Source organism: Sus scrofa, chromosome 1, assembly GCF_000003025.6.
Source record: "Sus scrofa isolate TJ Tabasco breed Duroc chromosome 1, Sscrofa11.1, whole genome shotgun sequence".
In the NCBI taxonomy this organism is placed as follows: domain Eukaryota; kingdom Metazoa; phylum Chordata; class Mammalia; order Artiodactyla; family Suidae; genus Sus; species Sus scrofa.
In genome coordinates this window covers 225315133-225333921 of record NC_010443.5, presented here as the reverse complement: position 1 = coordinate 225333921, position 18789 = coordinate 225315133, and the positions used below count along the sequence as shown (strand labels likewise).

Genomic DNA, 18789 nt, shown 5'->3' with positions numbered 1-18789 from the left:
AAATCATGGACATGGAGAACAGACTTGTGGTTGTCAAGGGAAAGAGGGAGGGAATGGGAAGGACTGAGAATTTGGGGTTAATAGATGCAAACTATTGCCTTTGGAATGGATAAGCAATGAGATCCTGCTGTATAGCACTGGGAACTGTATCTAATCACTTATGATAGAGCATGATAATGTGAGAAAAAAAATGTTTACACATATGTGTGACTGGGTCACCTTGCTTACGGTAGAAAACTGACAGAACATTGTAAACCAGCTATAATGAATAAATAAAAATCATTATTAAAAAAATAATAAGACGTATCGATCATTAACATTTTACATTTGCATTAACACATAGACTATCCAGATCAAATGTAGACTTTCATTTTACCCTAGAAAGTTTTTCGTTTTTTTTTTTTTTAATTTATTTATTTTTGTCTTTTTTGCTATTTCTTTGGGCCGCCCCCGCGGCATATGGAGGTTCCCAGGCTAGGGGTCAATCGGAGCTGTAGCCACCGGCCTACGCCAGAGCCACAGCAACATGGGATCCGAGCCACGTCTGCAACCTACACCACAGCTCAGGGCAACGCGGATCGTTAACCCACTGAGCAAGGGCAGGGACCGAACCCGCAACCTCATGGTTCCTAGTCGGATTCGTTAACCACTGCGCCATGACGGGAACTCCCCTACCCTAGAAAGTTTTTTTATTTGCCTTCTCAAGTCCATCCTCCTTCCCAGAGTTAACCACTATCCCATCTTTAATCACTATAGTTTCATGTTGCCTGTTCTTGAATTTCATATGAACCACACAGTATGTACTATTGAGTATCATTATTTTGAATCCTTTCACTTTTCCTAGGGCAAATCAAACAGAAATTTTCATCCCAAAACTCCAAGACACCTAGTGGCCACCTTAAGGACCCCACATTCCATACTGATTACATTCAAGAAAATCTATTTCCTTCAGATATCAATTAGAAAGAATAAAAGAAAATAATTCTCATTAAAGGAAAGGGAAAAGAAACAAATGGTACTTAATAAAACTAACAACTTTTGCATGGCAAAGGAAACAATAAAAAAATAAAACCCAAATGACAACACATGGAATGGAAGAAAACATTTGCAAGTGATGTGGCCAACAAGGGCCTAATTTCTAAAATATACAAACAGCTCATACAACTCAATGATAAAAGAACAAACAACACAATTAAAAAATGGGCAGAAAACATACATAGACATTTCTCCAAAGAAGACACACAGATGGCCAGTAGGCACATGAAAAGATGCTCAACATCATTAATTATTAAAGAAATGCAAATCAAAAGTACAATGAGGTATCATCTCACACCAGTCAGATTGGCCATCATTAAAAAGTCTACAAATAACACATGCTAGAAAGGGTATGGAGAAAAGGGAACCCTCCTGCACTGTTAGAGGGAATTAAGTACAACCACTATGAAAAACACTATGGAGTTCCTCAGAAAATTAAGGCTAGAGTTACCAAATGATCCAGCAATCTCACTCCTGGGCATACACTCAGACAAAACAATGATTCAAAGGGATTCGTGTGCCCCAATGTTCATTGCAACATTATTCACAGTAGCCAAGGCTTGAAAACAACCTAAATATCCACCAATAGATGAATGGATTAAGAAGATCCAGTACATATATACAATGGAATACTACTTAGCCATAAAAAAGAATGAAATAAAGCCATCTGTAGCAAATGGATGGGCTTATAGATTATCATACTAAGTGAAATAGAAAGACAAATACCATATGATATCACTTCTATGTGGAATCTAAAATATGACGCAAATGAACCTACCAACAAAACAGAAACAGACCCATGGACAAAGAGAACAGACTTGTGGTTACTAAGGGGGAGAGATAGGGAGAGGGACAGACTGGGAGTCTGAGGGTAATAGAAGCAAACGCTTACATTTAAAATCGGTAGACAATGAGGTTCTACAGTACAGCCAGGGAACTATATCCAAACTCCTAAAATAAGATAAACCAGAATGAAAAGGAATTTTTAAATATATATATTTACATGCATGCATAACTAAGCCACTTTGCTGCACAACAGAAATTAGCAAAACATGGATTTCCCACTGTAGCTCAATGGGATCAGTGGTGTCTCTGCAGCATTAGGATACATGTTTGATCCCCACGCACAGTGGGTTAAAGGATTTAGCATTACTGAAGCCGCAGCATAGGTCTCACCTATGGACAGGATCTGATCCCTGGCCCAGGAACTCCATATGCCCTGAGGTGGCCAAAAATCTTTTTGAAAAGAAATTAGCACAACATTGTAAATCAACCATACTTTAATTTTAAAATACGTAAAATAAATTTTTAAAAGGAAAGGATATATATATATATATGTATATGTGTATATATATATATATATACATTTCAAGGAAATATACTCATAATTAATACCTAAGAGTTTATATTTATGCAAACCTATGTTTGTGGACTGATCAGATAATGTCACCTTGATTCAAGGAAATAATTTTCTCATAGTGGTTCATCGGGGCCAAAGACAAACTTAATGAAAATACGTATGCAAAAGGAAATTGTCCAGAGGAATAGGAGAAAAATTAACATTAACTGAGAGCTTATAATGGTCTAGGCACAGTGCAAACTAAGCACTGGGAATTTAAAAGTGAATATGCCACACTGTAGCTCTAAATTTGTGTTACTTTTTTAGAAAACAATTTACTGATGTGTAACAAAACTCTTCTAAAATATTTATCTTCATCCCTATAATTCCATTTCTACAAATTTATTCCAAAAACATATTCAAACACAACAAAAGTATAATGAGAAATACATAAACATGTGGGAATTATTTAAAAGGTCAATTATTATTGACCTACTATCTTGAATCAGAATCTTTTAAAAATTTATTCTTTTGTGGGAGGGGCAGGCCCGTGATATATGGAAGTTCCCAAACCACTGACCAAACTTGCACCACAGCAGTGACCTGAGCCACTGCAGTGACAACACCAGACTCTTAACCTGCTGCACCACAAGGGTACTCTGCTAAGAATATATTTTTAAGAAATATTTAATGACAAAATAAATACTCAAAATATGAAGTTTTCTAAAAAGCAAGCTACAAGTCTATAATATATATGGTGAAATACATTTATATATACAGCTAATACAAAGTATGTATGTGTGTATGTATGTATATATGAGTAAATATACTAATAGTTCATATGTACCAATACATATTCATACTAATATCAAGGTATATATAAGTAAATATACTAATAGTATGTATGTACTAACACACATACATACATTCATTTCCTGATACACATTAATTTACATTTTGTGACACTGACCAAAAGAACACACTTCAGAATACCATTTGTCAGTAATAATTTTTTCATCTTTGTCAACTTGACGGGCTAAAATATGTTATTTTAACTTAGACTTTTAGATATTAATAAACATTATTGAGTAAATTTTTGATTCGGTATCAATGAGAGGAGGAAGGGAAAAAATACTAATACTCTACTAGTGGTAGGAAGATTGTTACTTTCAGGGGCAATTTGAGAGCATCTATTAAAATATCACAAAAATATATCCTGTGACAAGCAATTCTACTTTTCACGATCTGTCTTAGAGATACTACTGGCATATGTGCCTAAGAACTTGTACAAACATTGCAAAATTGTCATTAAAAAAAATAAGCCTATGGAGTTCCTGTCGTGGCTCAGTGGTTAATGAATCCTACTAGGAACCATGAGGTTGCGGGTTCAATCCCTGGCCTTGCTCAGTGGGTTAAGGATCTGGCGTTGCCGTGGGCTGTGGTGTAGGTCACAGATGCGGCCCAGATCCTGCTTTGCTGTGGCTCTGGCATAGGCCAGTGGCTACAGCTCTGATTCGACCCCTAGCCTGGGAACCTCCATGTGCTGTGGGAGCAGTCCAAGAAATGGCAAAAAGACAAAAAGAAAAAAAAGATGAGCCTATATGCTAAACTAGGGAATGGCTAAATAGACAGTGGTATATTTATATCAAAAATATTATATAGCAATGAAAAATAATGTAGTAGTTTTAAAGACTGAGATAGAAAGATTTTAAAGATAACTTTGAATGAGGAGTTCCCATCGTGGTGCAGTGGATATGAATCTGACTAGGAACCATGAGGGTGCTGGTTTGACCCCTGGCCTCTCTCAGTGGGTTAAGGATCCAGCGTTGCCATGAACTATGCTGTAGGTTACAGACATAGCTCAGATCTGGCGTTGCTGTGGCTGTGGCGTAGGCTGGTGGCTGTAGCTCCAATTAGACCCCTAGCCGGGAAACCTCCGCGTGCTGCGAGTGCAGCCGTAAAAAGACAAAAGACCGGAGTTCCTGTCGTGGCGCAGTGGTTAACGGTGCGGTGGTAACGGGCAGTTGAGGTTGCGGGTTCGATTCCTGCCCTTGCTCAGTGGGTTAACGATCCGGCATTGCCCTGAGCTGTGGTGTAGGTTGCAGACGCGGCTCGGATCCAGCGTTGCTGTGGCTCTGGCATAGGCTGGTGGCTACAGCTCCGATTCAACCCCTAGCCTGGGAACCTCCATATGCCGTGACAGCGGCCCAAGAAAATGGCAAAAAGACAAAAAAAAAAAAAAAAAAAAAGATATTTTTGAATGAAATTTAAGGGGAAAAAGAAAATATAGCATACGATACTATTTTTGCAAAAATAAAGCAAAAAGTAATATGATACATATTCCCAAATTACAAGTGTATTATGAACATACACAAATAAAAAGGATACCCAACATATTCAATATGGTTACATTTGAGATAGACATTCAAAGATTTGAATAGTCTTCATATATTAATTTGTTTCAGGAAGAATGTATTAATTTGGAACTACATATTAATTTAGAAATAAACATTTTTAAAAATCAAATTGCTTTCTGAATGCACTAAGTACTACTGTAAAGATTATATAGTATTTTTTAAAGTATCAAGACTAAGTACTTTATATAATGAATAGATAGCATGCCCACATTGTTATGTATATGTGAAAATAATCTGCAGCATGGTGAACACAGAAATTTTTCGCCAAATTTATAGTTAAACTGTAGCTTGACTCAGCCTTATTATGCTGACTTGCTAAGAGTAAAGCAATTAAGTTTCATATAGATCAGAGTGCTAAAGTGAAAATTTTTTCCTATCTTGTTTACTTGGGCAATTTTACTGTTTAAACAGTTTAGAATCTAGAGGATCAGAGACTTGCCTTGTTGGTTTCAGTTATAACGGACTTTTTTACATCAGAAATTTTACTTGCTGTTATCCTTTAAAGAAGTTCATATCTAAAAAATTCCCATAATACATTCATGAAGAAGGCAGGTAAGTCATGTACAACTGAAATGTTATATTTTAACCAATCTGACAATTTCTTCCTTTTCACTTAAATAAGTATTAACTATTGTTATGCTTTCCTTTTAAATATGATCATTTGCAATGAAAGCATTAGTTTATGAAGAAGCATAAATAACAATTTTTGGCTAATAGTTAAAAGGATTTTTAACAGGATATTATTCTAGAAACATATCTATCTCATTTCATACTTTTGCAATTCAGGGAAATTACTAAGGGAGGGGATGGTATTTGGTAATAAAAAGACACCTAAACTTAAAATTTTCTGGAACTGGGAGAAGTTTTGTGGTGAGTTTTTGATAAAGATAGGTACATTATGTTTCCTCCTTCACAAAATGAATTTATTTATACTTCCTTAGTGAAATAAATAAAATGTATTTACTCATTTCTCTTTTTCTAATAGCTAACAAATGTATAAATTTATTACTTTCCCCAAGAAAGATTTAACAGTGGTACATGTCTTCCCTTCATCTTCTTTTTTTGGCTAGAAATCTTAGAATGAGAAGTACAGTCTTCAGTGGTGCTTTTCTGTTATTCTGCCTCTTAGGTGGTAAGTCATCAAGAACACATAAATCACAAAGAGGAAAAACTACTAAAGAAATTGCCTAATTACAATATAAGTGGAGAGGGGCCTTACATAATGTACTTAAGGTGCTTATAACAAGGCCTGAGTAAATCTTTAAATAATAATAAGAGCTAACATTTATTCAGCACTTACTATATGCCAGGACAAGTCTAAATATTTCATTTGTATTAATGCATTGAATCCTCATGACCACTCTGAGTTAAGTGCCATTATTTCCCATTTTAAACATGAGCTAGTAGACAGTGGCCCACATGTTGTTGCTACTATTGTGAAGCTGAAACTAACCAAACTAGATAGGAAGTCTTCCTAACTATGGCAAAGAAAACGAATTAACTGAAACAAAAAAGCATGCACAAGGTCTCCTAGCACTTCTTCTGTAATATGTGCTCATCTTCACCAACTAGAACATTCCTTCATTTATTAAACACACACACACAGAGTTTTCAATCCCTTTTTCAGAATTCCTAAGGCCTTTCAAACTAGGTAGATGGGCATATTCAAGCACCATCCTGGGAACTACCCCTCTCAAATGAAATGGTAAGATGGTAATGAAGATGGCTGCTCTTTGCTGAACCCAGGGGTTAACAGGGCAGGGTCTCTTAGAGTCAGAAGACTTGATGTACATATGAGTCACCTGGGGATCTTGTTAAAATGCAGAGGCTGATTCAGCAGGTCAGGGATAGGATCTGAAAGTGTGCATTTCCAACAAGCTTCCAAGACATGCTTATGCTGTTGGTCTGGAGACCATACTTTAATAGGAAGAATCTACAAGGCATCCCAGAGATAAATAAATTCTATGAGTGATATATAAAGACTTCTGGCACCCACTATTGGGATTATCATCTCAAAAACCTAAAGTGTGTCAGATAATATAAATGGAGGGAACTGTCCAGTAATAAAATAAGAGAAGGCAGCAAGTACCCAGCTGCCAAGGACAAAGGAGCCCAATCTACCAAAGCATGTGATTCTTCAAAAGAAACCAGAAATTCGGGTCCATAGGAAAACTCTCCTAATTTTTAAATTTTGACAACTAACACCATTTTTGAAAGCACTATGCAAGTTAAAAAACCAAGTCTAGCCCCTGGACCACTCATTTGTAGCCTCTGCTTCCCATACTACCCTCATTACTAAATACAATGCATAGCAGAGTTCTGATTACCCTTGCAAAGGGGGCAGCAAGAAACTCAAACTGCTCAGCTTGGGTCTCTGCTGCATTTTAAGTCCTTACACTTCTGTAAAGAATGTTGAGGGGAGTATAGGAACAGGAGAAAAACCTCAAGAGAACAACTTCCATGTCTTGGATATCATGGAAAAAAAAATGATATAGACAGGATCGCATTAATTTTGTTGAACACACAAGGAAGATAGGATAAAAGAAGAACATTCAGCATAAAGAGAAATTTTGAAGTAAAGAGTGTCCATGAGGACAAGGGCTTAATCTCTAGAATATACAAGTAACTTATACAACTCAACAGCAAAAAAGCCAACAACCCAATGGAAAAATGGGCAAAAGACCTGAATAGACATTTTTCCAAGAAAAATGTACAGATGGCCAACAAGCATGTGAAAAAATGCTCAACATCACTGACTATCAGAGAAATGCAAATCAAAACTACCACGAGATACCACCTTACACCAGTCAGAATGGCCATCATTAATAAGTCCACAGATAACAAATGCTAGAGGGGGTGTGGAGAAAAGGGAACCCTCCTGCACTGTTGGTGGGAATGTAAGCTGGTACAACCACTATGGATAACAGTATGGAAGTACCTTAGAAATCTATACATAGAACTACCATATGACCCAGCAACCCCACTCCTGGGCATATGTTCAGACAAAACTTTCCTTAAAAAAGACACATGCACCTGCATGTTCATTGCAACACTATTCACAATAGCCAAGACATGGCAACAACCCGAATGTCCATCGACAGACGACTGGATTCGGAAGATGTGGTATGCATAATACACTGTAATGGAATACTACCCAGCCATAAAAAAGAGACATAATGCCATTTGCAGCAACATGGATGGAACTAGAAACTCTTATACTGAATGAAATAAGTCAGAAAGAGAAACACAAATACCATAATGGAATCTAATATACAGCACAAAGGAACGTTTCCACAGAAAAGAAAATCATGGACTTGGAAATAGACTTGTGGCTGCCCAGGGGGAGAGCGAAGGAAATGTGAGGGATCAGGAGCTTGGGATTAACAGATGCAAACTACTACTCTTGGAATAGATTTACAATGAGATCCTGCTGTGTAGCATTGAGAACTATGTCTAGAGATTTACAACAATGGAGGAAAAAATGTATACATGTATGTGTAACTTGGTCCCCATGCTGTACAGAGGAAAAATAAATAAATAATTTTAAAAATTATTTAAAAAAGAGTGTCCATGAGGTAAGGGGTGATTATTTTTAAAAGATTATCGTCATACTTTCTAATGTTATATACATATTTATAATATGCACTTAAGTAAATAGAGTCTATTAAGTGTTCTTCACAATAGTGTCATAAAGTAGAAGAGCATACTTCAAAGTAAATCATGAGAAAACTTAACTTTATATATTACCTGAAGCTTTATATGTAGTTGCCAAACCAGAGTATAGAGTGTGTTAGTTATATTAATAAAATCAACAATAAATTTTTCAGACAAGAAGAGACTGAAAGAAAGGAAATGGAATCTGTGACCGTACTTATAAGTTTCAGGCAATGAAACAAATAGTCAGCAAACAGACCTAAAGTTAAGGCATTGCCTTTAGTTGTAGTAAAGAATGTCAGGGCCACGGTTTCAGGAAGAAGGCTAAGGATATTGGTGTGGAATCGGTAGGAAGAGGGACCATCTGAGAGGGAAAGAAAGAAGCTAGAGAAGATCTCATCCATGAAGCAATCCAGGGACCTGAAGCATTGCAGAGAAAGGAGCTGACATCATGTAAGTACTCCACCATGAAGGCTCTTGGCATCAAACATCTGAGCCATGCAGTGGATCTCTAAGGACAAGTTCCAAGATTAAGAAATCATGAGTCCAGGAGGAAAACTCACTCAGGCACAGCTTAAAGAAACAAGCAGCCCTAGTGTTCTGTGCAAGTGACTGACCCTGAATCTTGGAAGAGTCAAAATCTCAAGCAAGAAGAAGGCAACACAAAGGTTTGAGATACACAAAGAAGGCATCTCCAGTGACATGGTGTGCTTGCTAAAAACAAATGCTTTGAATTCCCACAAACTTTTTTAACTACTGTCTTTGCCCCTGGAGTGAGCTAATACAAATCTTAAGGCCTTGGTTTTTTTATGTGAAATGTGAGCAACTATAATACCTGCCTGAAAGGTTTACTGTGGAAAATTATTGGGCTAATGCATGTAATTTCTTAGCAAGGTCCTTGGCATAAGCTTAGTTCTTTAACAAAATATTTGCTGGTTATCGTTAATAATGGATTGGAAGTACTATCATGCTTGTTGAGAGAACCAATGTGATATTTCCAAAATGTCTTTAGATGAATTTGAAGCTGGGGAGAACAGTCAACAGAGGTTAATTAGCTTCATCATCCAGACTATTTCTATTAAAAGTCATCTCTTCTAATTTCCAATATATCAGAGGGAGATATAAAATACATTGCACAAAATGTTCAGTAAACTCTTCTTTGGAATTAATGAATAACAGTGATGTGGCAATGGTTTCCATATATTAAAAGTTGGAACTATGAACATCAAGACAAATTTCAGCTGTTTCAGAAGAATCCTTTAAGAATCTGAGCTGTTTTTAATGCTGATGATCCTTCATCACTAGCCAAGAATTTCTGCAGGGGTTACTATAAAGGACATTCCTGAAATCAGTAGAACCAGTGGTCCAGACAGCTATATTCAAATCACATGCCCTTCACTGCTTCTGGATATCTAAAATATAGATTCATGGGCCCCACCTCCTATAGATTCTAACTCAGTTTCTGTGGGGACTATAGCAATCTGTATTTATTTTATTTTAACTGCCTAAGTAAATCTGAAGCACAGTCAAATTTAGAAAGTCATCTTCCAGTTAATGTCTTCTAATCTTACCCACTTTAAGGTCAAGAATCTCTGATTATTTCGACATAATCAAAATAAATTATACTTTTTTTTTTGTCTTTTGCCTTTTCTGGGGTCACTCCCATGGCATATGGAGGTTCCCAGGCTAGGGGTCTAATCAGAGCTGCGGCCGCTGGCCTATGCCAGAGCCACAGCAACGTGGGATCAGAGCCGCGTCTGTGACCTACACCACAGCTCACGGCAACACTGGATCCTTAACCAAATGAGCAAGGCCAGGGATCGAACCCACAACCTCATGGTTCCTAGTCGGATTCGTTAACCACTGCGTCACAACAGGAACTCCCAAAATAAATTACACTTTTAAGCCACTGAATTTGAGTACTGAAGATTACCAATATGTAAACAGTAATCAAGCAATAAATATCCACAGAGAACATGTTACATATAATGTTCTTAGACACTAAAATGAAGGCCTAACACAGTGGATATATATGGCTGAAATTAAGTATTCTGGCTAAGTAACTTTAGTTTGATTTAATTAGGCTCTGAGGAACTGAATACATTTTAACCAATTTGTTTAGACCACCTGGCTTCATTTCTAATTAGTATCATTTCAGAGTGCTTCCAGTTCTTTAATATATCATATGTTATGAAATTTCCCCCATTAAATTGTCAAAATAAAAATAACTGAAACTTATGTGAGTTTTTAGAATCCATTGATAAAATATTGCCAGCTTTTTAAAGTTGAAAAATCACTGCTTTATTTTTGGATTTCTCTTTGTCTCCCCCCCCCAGCCCCCGTGTCCATTTCTATTTTCACCTTATTTTTTCCCTCCTATTCTTCAAGGTGTTGGAGGTGTGATCTGTAGGGCATGCAACCTCTCAATCCCTTTCCATGGATGTCTATTAGACTTTGGAACCTGCCGAACAAAACCTGGTCAATACTGTATGAAAGAGACCCATAGTAAAGGTAAGTCATGGGAGTTCCTATTGTGGCTCAGCAGGTTAAGAACTCGTCTAGTATCCATGAAGATGTAGGTTTGATCCCTCACCTCACTCAGCGGATTAAGGATCTGGCGTTGCTGCAAAGTGCAGCATAGGTTGCAGATGCAGCTTGGATCTGGTGTTGAGGTAGCTGTGGCACAGGCCAGCAGCTGCAGCGCAATTCAACCTTAGCCTGGGAACTTCCATATGCCACAGGTGCGGCCCTAAAAAGAAAAAATAAATACATGAATAAAGATAAGTCATGACCGTTTAAAAACATTAAAATGAGCACAGGAAAAATCTTACATAAGAGCAAACATTCACTGAGCACTTACTACACGGTAGATGCTCTACTAAGAGCATTACCTCAATTACATCACACCAACAAAAAAATGATATGAGAGATTCCTGTGGTGGCTCAGTGGTGACAAACCTGACTAGTATCCATGAGGACAAAGGTTCAGTTCCTGGCCTCGATCAGTGGGTTGGGGATCCAGCTTTGCTGTGAGCTGTGGTGTAGTCGCAGATGCTGCTCTGTTCCCGAGCTGCTGTGGCTGTGGTGTAGGCCAGCAGCTACAGCTCCTACTCGACCCCTAGCCTGGGAACTTCCCTGTGCCACAAGTGCAGCCTTAAAAAAAAATGTTACAAGCTGGATCTTGTCATTGTGCCCATTTTAAAGATGAGAAATCTGAAGCATAGAAAGATTAAGAAATTTGCATGAAGTTACATAGTCAAGGAGTGTTGTACTCAATATTCAAATGTGAGTACCATAACTCCAGACATGGCACACATTTCTAAGAAATCTATATACTGCCTCCTTCACACTATTCACGTCTCACAAAAAAGTCAATACATAATTTGTTGGGCCCTTCTAAGTGCAGGGCTCTGTGCAATCACACCAGTTTCATGCCCAGGAAGCCAGCCTTGCCTATGGATTAAAGAGAGAAATGTACATGGATTAAAGAGAGAAATGTGCAAAGGGGATAGGTTGGGGGGGGAGGGATGGACTGGGGTTTGGGATTAGCATATGCACACTGTGACATATGGAACAATTGGCCAACAGGGACCTGCCATATAGCACAGGGAACTCTACCCAATGTTCTGTGATGGTCTATGTGGGAAAGAATCTGAAAAAGAATGGATGTGTGTACATGTATAACTGAATCACTCAGTTGTATAGCAGAAATTATCACAACATTGTAAATCAATTATACTTCAGTAAAACTTTAAAAAAACGAAAGAAAAAATAGAGAGATGTAAAAATCCAAATGATGAAAACACTAGAAGAAAATGTTGGAGAATATATTTTAAGCTTGAAAGAGAGGAGGCCTCCTTAATATCCAAGAGGCAAAAGTTATAAAAGAAATAGATAATTTGAATATATCATATTTTAAAATTCACAAAATGATAACCCCCAAATTTAAAAGATGAGGAATAAACTGGGTGAAAATAGTTGAAAAATAAATAACTGAAAACATATTAATATCTACCTAATTAATAAGAATAAACAAAGCACTTCTAAAAAACCATTTTTAAAAGACCAATGAACCCCCAAAAATAAAATTGTTAAGGGAAATGCAAAGGCAATTTTCAGAAGAGGAGATAAGACAACTTAAAAACATAAAAAGCTGTTCAGTTCATCAGTAAATATCAAAGAAATCCAAATTACAGAAATGATATTTTAATCCATCAGATTGCTAAAAATTATGAGTTTTATAATACCAAAGTTTTCTGACAGTATGGGGAAATGGGAACTCCTATTTTCTAACAACAGTTTAGGTTAGTTTAGCTTTTTTTTTAAAAGACAATTTGTGAATTTCAGTTAAAATTTTAAATGAACATGTTCTTCTATGAAGCAATTTATTTCTAGGTATCTATTGCAGAGAAATATTTACATGTAACACAAAAAGGCATGTATCAAGGTTATTACTGCAGCATTATGTTTAATAATAAGTAACAGAAATGACCCAAATGTTTGTCTATAGGTGAGTTTTAAACATGACATGTTCAGTCCACGGATTGCTATGCGATACTTAGAATGAACCAGATGCCTTCGCTAACATGAAAAAAAAATCTCTAAAACATTGTTGAGGAGTTCCGTCATGGCGCAGTGGTTTACAAATCGACTAGGAACCATGAGGTTGCGGGTTCGTTCCTGCCTTGCTCAGTGAGTTAAGGATGCGGCGTTGCTGTGAGCTGTGGTGTAGGTTGCAGACGCAGCTCGGATCCCGCGTTGCTGTGGCTCTGGTGTAGGCTGGAGACTACAGCTCCGATTCGACCCCTAGCCTGGGAACCTCCATATGCCGCGGGAGCGGCCCAAGAAATAGCAAAAAGACAAAAAAATAAAAAAATAAAACGTTGAGGCAGTTGCAAAACAGTATTGTAGTATGCACTTAATGTGTAAAAGTCCACAAAGCCAAACTATAGTAAATTTCTCTATGAAACTGAAAGGGGAAAAAAAATTAGAGGAAATCAGTCAATTGGGAGAGAGGAAGAGAATTACAGGTCATGGTTGTTGGTGCTCTGGTTTTAGAGTTACATGAGCTTTCTTCAAACTGTGCAGCCTCGGTCACCTCTCTGCACCCCAAGTTCCTTCTGTTACTTGTGCCAGTCAAGAGCCCCTTCCTTATTGAAGATAAAAGGAGCCAAAGCCCTCTGGAGCCATGAAATGTTAGTTCTTGGTGGCTGTTCTTCTCTTCCTGATGTAGACAGGTAGCCATCTAGTCAGCTTATCATCCAAACTCTGCCCGGAAGAGTCTGGAAGCTTATACAGCAAAATCTTGACAATAGCTCTTGGTTGAGTCAGGAACCTGGAATGACTACAATGTTGTCCTAAGAGCAGTTTCCTAACATGGAAATTTGCCATTTCACGCTGATACAAAACAAACAGAACTGGAATTTAGGCTTTTGATGGATTTGTCAACAGTTTGTCAACACTGTTGACACTTTGGCAGGGTAATTCTTTGTTATCCAGGGCTACTTTGTATATTGCAGGATGTTTAGCACATCACTGGCCTATACCCACTACCTGCCAGTAATACTGTCCGAGGGGTAACAACAAAAATGTCTCTGGCCCTTATCAACATTGTCCCTGGGGTGCAGAAGCAAAATCATCCCCAGTTGAAAGTCTACTGTTTTCTCAAGTTTCCAACCATCATACGTTTTGCTGCCTTTAGGAAACTGCTCCTTTGTGTTCTCCCCCATACAACTAAAACTGGGGGTGCTAGGATTATAGGACATTATTGTCACTTACTTTGCACTTTTGTGTATTTTCCACATTTTCTACAGTGAACATGCATGATTACTTATAATTGGAGGAAAACTAAATGAGATCAAGGACATGCCTCCATTCCTGAGAAGCCTTACACATAAACGACCCTTCTGTGGATTCAGCCCTATAGATAACTCATGATCTGGGTAAAACTGGGGGGTAATTATTAGGAAGCTTCCAAGTAGCTAACACTTCAGAAATTTTTACAGAGTCAGTGCCACTGCATGACTTTTACCAACTGAGTTTGAAAGCTATTCTGTTTCACAATCTCAGAGCTTTCGTACTGCAATGTACCCAACTAGGATAAATGTAGGTAGGAAGTCTTAAAAGGCAAGATGATTGTAGCTTGATACACCTCGAGTTTTTGCTGTGTTTTCCTTTGTTTTGTTTTTTCATTTGAAGCATCTGAGGCCAGGTAGGTTGCACCTCCCAAGGATGACTTCTATTGAGACTTCTTGTTTTCCCCAGATGGAATTCAATGGTATTCAGTTAAAGGTTGCACAGAGAGCAAGAAGGAGTGCTTCCAGAGAACTGTGACACCTAATGAAGTTCACTCTACTCACTGCTGCTATCGTTCTATGTGCAATTTCTGAGCCAGTGGCCCACATCTTGGACTGGTCACCCCAAGACAGCAGCTACCATCAATTAGTCCTCTGCAAAAGCCTCAGACTTACAGATTGTAGGATTTATGATCTGAAACCAATTTTGGCTTTCAAGAGGCCCATCTTCTCCCCTACCATCCTCAACTCATCTCAGAAACATCCTTCTAACACCATCTTTCTCCTCTCCTTTTTCTGCTTATTTTCCCTTCCAATGATTTCAAAGCTACAAAGAAGTAAAAATGTGAGTGACTCTCTGAGACAAATTGTGCATATCATTTCTAGTTTACTAATTTTCCTAAACATTTCCATACTCCAAAATACAGGTACAAATGAATTGTATCATAGGATACTAAGTGACCTGAAAGTGTTCATTTAGTTTCCCAAGAAAACAGCATCACTCTTTCAGAGTAATTTATGGTACAAGACAAAATGATTTAATAAATACTGTAGGAAAAATAAGCCAGAAATCAGCAAACTAGGCCTGTAAGTACTATGAAACCAAATGGCAAAGGGCTCGGGCAGGTGTGAGGGTTGCAACTTATTTTTACCATTTGTGTTGAGATTTGTCAAAATTCTGTATTTCCATACTTTAACCATGCCTTAATCCTTTGGCTAATCTATTTTTGGCCAATTGAGAAATTCAACTGAAGAAGGGGAATAGGTTTTCATCTACAAGGGACTTTTAAAAGGGTTGTGAATATACTTGGAACTGATTTTTGATTTTTTAATGTGCCACATATTCAATTATTCTCATTCAAACTCTACATTTGTGACTTTAAAATTTTTGTATTTTAAAATTTAAAGTTGTTTTTCTCTGTATTTTCAGTTTGAGAAATTCAAACAATAAATAACAAATTTCAATGAAACCTTCTTCCATTATTTTTTTCTCATAACCTAGGACAACATCTTACACAGAGTGGGCCTTCAACAAATTTTTTCTATAAACTTTGAAGCAAAACAAACATTTAAAAAAAAAAAAAAGGAAACTAGGTACTTCCCAAATACTCATTTTGCCTGTATTCCTTAAATCACATTCTGAATCTAGTAAAAAAAATTTTTTTTCTTCATCCTGTGATTTAAATACATTTACAATTAATATTCTATCACTTTCTGCATCAGCTACATTAATAAACAGTGGTTATCCTAGATCAGTGAACTTCATGGAGATTTTACTTTTTCTTATTTTTCATATATAACTAGTGCTATTTACCCAATATCATAGGGGGGAAAAAATGACAAGATCATATAATGACTAATCCCAGAGGGCTTCCCAAGCTTAATTCACATTCAAGGCAATGTCATAAGAAGAGGACAAGGAAGGTGTGGTATTTTGGTCACTTGCCTTTGTCAAGTCAGTTTGGTCCCTTTGCACCTCATTCTCCTCATATATAAGCTAAAGAGGAGTGGATCACATGATGATCTCTCATATCCATTCAAGTTCTAACATTACAGGCAAACCTCAGAGATATTGTGGGTCAGGTTCCAGAATACTACTAAAGCAAATACTGCAATAAAGAGAGTCACATGGATTTTTTGGTTTCCCAGAGTATGTAAAAGTTATGTTTACACTATACTGTGGTCTATTAAATGCACAATAATATTGTGTATATAAAAAAACAATGTACATAAATAGCTTAATTAAAAAAATACTTGACTGCCAAAAATGCTATCATCTGAGTCTTCAAGTAAATCTTTTTGCTGCTTTGGTCTTGCCTTAATGGTGATGGCTGCTGACATATCAGCATGATGGGTGGGCTGTGGAAATTTCTTTTTTGTTGTTGTTGTTGCTCTTTAGGGCCTCACCTGCGGTATATGGAGGTTCCCAGGCTAGGGGTTCTAATTGGAGCTACAGCTTCCGCCTACACCACAGTCATAGCAATGCCAGATCCAAGCCATGTCTGTGACCTACACCACAGCTCGCAGCAACGCTGGATCCTTAACCCACTGAGCAAGGCCAGGATCGAACCTGCAATCTCATGGTTCCTAGTTGGATTCGTTTCCTCTGTACCATGAGGGGAACTCTGGCAATTTCTTAAAGAAAACAATGAAGTTTGTCCCATGGATCACCTCTTCCTTTCACAAATGATTTCTCTGTAGCATGCAATGATGTTTGATAGCATTTTACCCATAGCAGAACTTTATCAAAATTGGAGTCAATCCTCTCAAACTCTGCCTCTGCTTTATCAGCTAAGTTTAGGTAATATTCTAAAACTTTGTGGTCCTTTCAACAATCTTCACAGTGTCTTCACCAGGAGTAGTTTTCATCTCAAGAAACCACTTTCTTTACTCATCCATAGGAAGCAATTCCTCATCCATTCAAGTTTTATCATGTTATTGCAGCAATTAAGTCCCATCTTCAGGCTCCACTTCTAACACTGGTTCTCTTGCTAGTTACACCACATCTGCAGTTACTTCCACCACTTAAGTCTTGAACACCAAGTCATCCATGACAATTAGAATCAACTTCTTCCAAAGTCCTGTTGATGTTGATATTTTGACTCTTTCCATGTATCATGAATGTTCTTAATTCAATGGTGAATTCTTTCCAGAATATTTTCAATTGATTTTCCCAGATCTATCATAGAATCACTATCTGCAGCAGTTATAGCCTTACAAAATATATTTAAAGAAGACTGTAAAGTCTTGAACTGTGGGCTACAAAATGGACGTTGTGTCAGCAGGCATGAAAACAGCATTAATCTCACTGTACATCTCCATCAGAGTTCTTGGGTGACCAGGTACATTGTCAATAAGCAGTAATAATTTTTTGAAAGGAATATTTTATCGAGCAGAAGGTCTCCACCATGGGCTTAAAATATTAAGTTAGCCATGTTGTAAACAGATATGCTGTCAGGCTTTGTTATTCCATTCACAGAATATGATGAAGATAATTTTTAAAGGCCTAGGATTTTTAAAATGGTAAATAAGAACTGGCTTCAAGTCATCAGCTGCATTAGCCCCTAACAAGAAAGTCATCCCATCCTTTGAAACCAGGCATTAGTTTTTCCTCTCTAGCCATGAAAATCCTCAATGACATCTTCTTTCAATATATGACTGTTCCATTTACATTAAAAATCTATTGTGTAGCCATCTTCATTAATGATCATAGGTAGGAGTTCCCGTCGTGGTGCAGTGGAAACAAATCTGACTAGGAACCATGAGGTTGTAGGTTCAATCCCTGGTCTTGCTCAGTGGGTTAAGGATCTGGCGTTGCTGTGAGTTGTGGTGTAGGCCTAAGACACAGCTCAGATCTGGCATTGCTGTGGCTCCGGCGTAGGCTGGTGGCTGCAGTTCTGATAGGACTCCTAGTCTGGGAACCTTCATATGCCGCAGGTACAGCCCTAAAAAGGACAAAAGCAAAAATAAAAAATAAAATTAAAAAAATGATCATAGGTATACCTTCTGGATAACTTGCTGCGGCTTCTACATCAGTACTTGCTGCTTCGTCTTGCACCTTTATGTTATAGAGATGGTTTCTTTCCTTAACCCATGAACCAACCTCTGCTAGCTATAAACTGTTCTTCTGCAGCTTCCTCACCTCCCTCAGCCTTCACAGAATTGAAGAGAGTTAGGGCCTTGCTCTGGATCAGGCTTTGGCTTAAGGGAATGTTATGGCTGGTGTGCTCTTCTATCCAAAACTTTTTCCATATCAGCAATAAGGCTGCTTCACTCTCTTATCATTCCTATGTTCACTGGAGTAGCACTTTCGATTTTCTTCAAGAACTTTTCCTTTGTATTCACAACTTGTCTGTTTGGTGCAAGAGGCCTAGCTTTCAGCCTACCTCAGCTTTTGACATGCCTTCCTCACTAAGCTTAGTTATTTCCAGTTTTTGATCTAAAGCTAGAGATGTGCAACTTTTTCTTTCACTTGAACACTTAAGAAGCCAGTGTAGGGTTATTAGTTGGCCTAATTTCAAGACTGTTGTGTCTCAGGGAATAGAGAGGC

General features: G+C 37.6%; 1 protein-coding gene across 1 annotated transcript; it reads left to right on the top strand.

Annotated features, from left to right (window-relative positions):
- On the top strand, nucleotides 5331-16572 carry C1H9orf57 (chromosome 1 C9orf57 homolog). The gene is given in 6 exon segments (XM_021085097.1): nucleotides 5331-5343; nucleotides 5862-5866; nucleotides 5869-5923; nucleotides 8545-8576; nucleotides 10752-10956; nucleotides 14710-16572. Coding segments are annotated over 6 exon segments (435 nt in total). The 3' UTR covers nucleotides 14835-16572.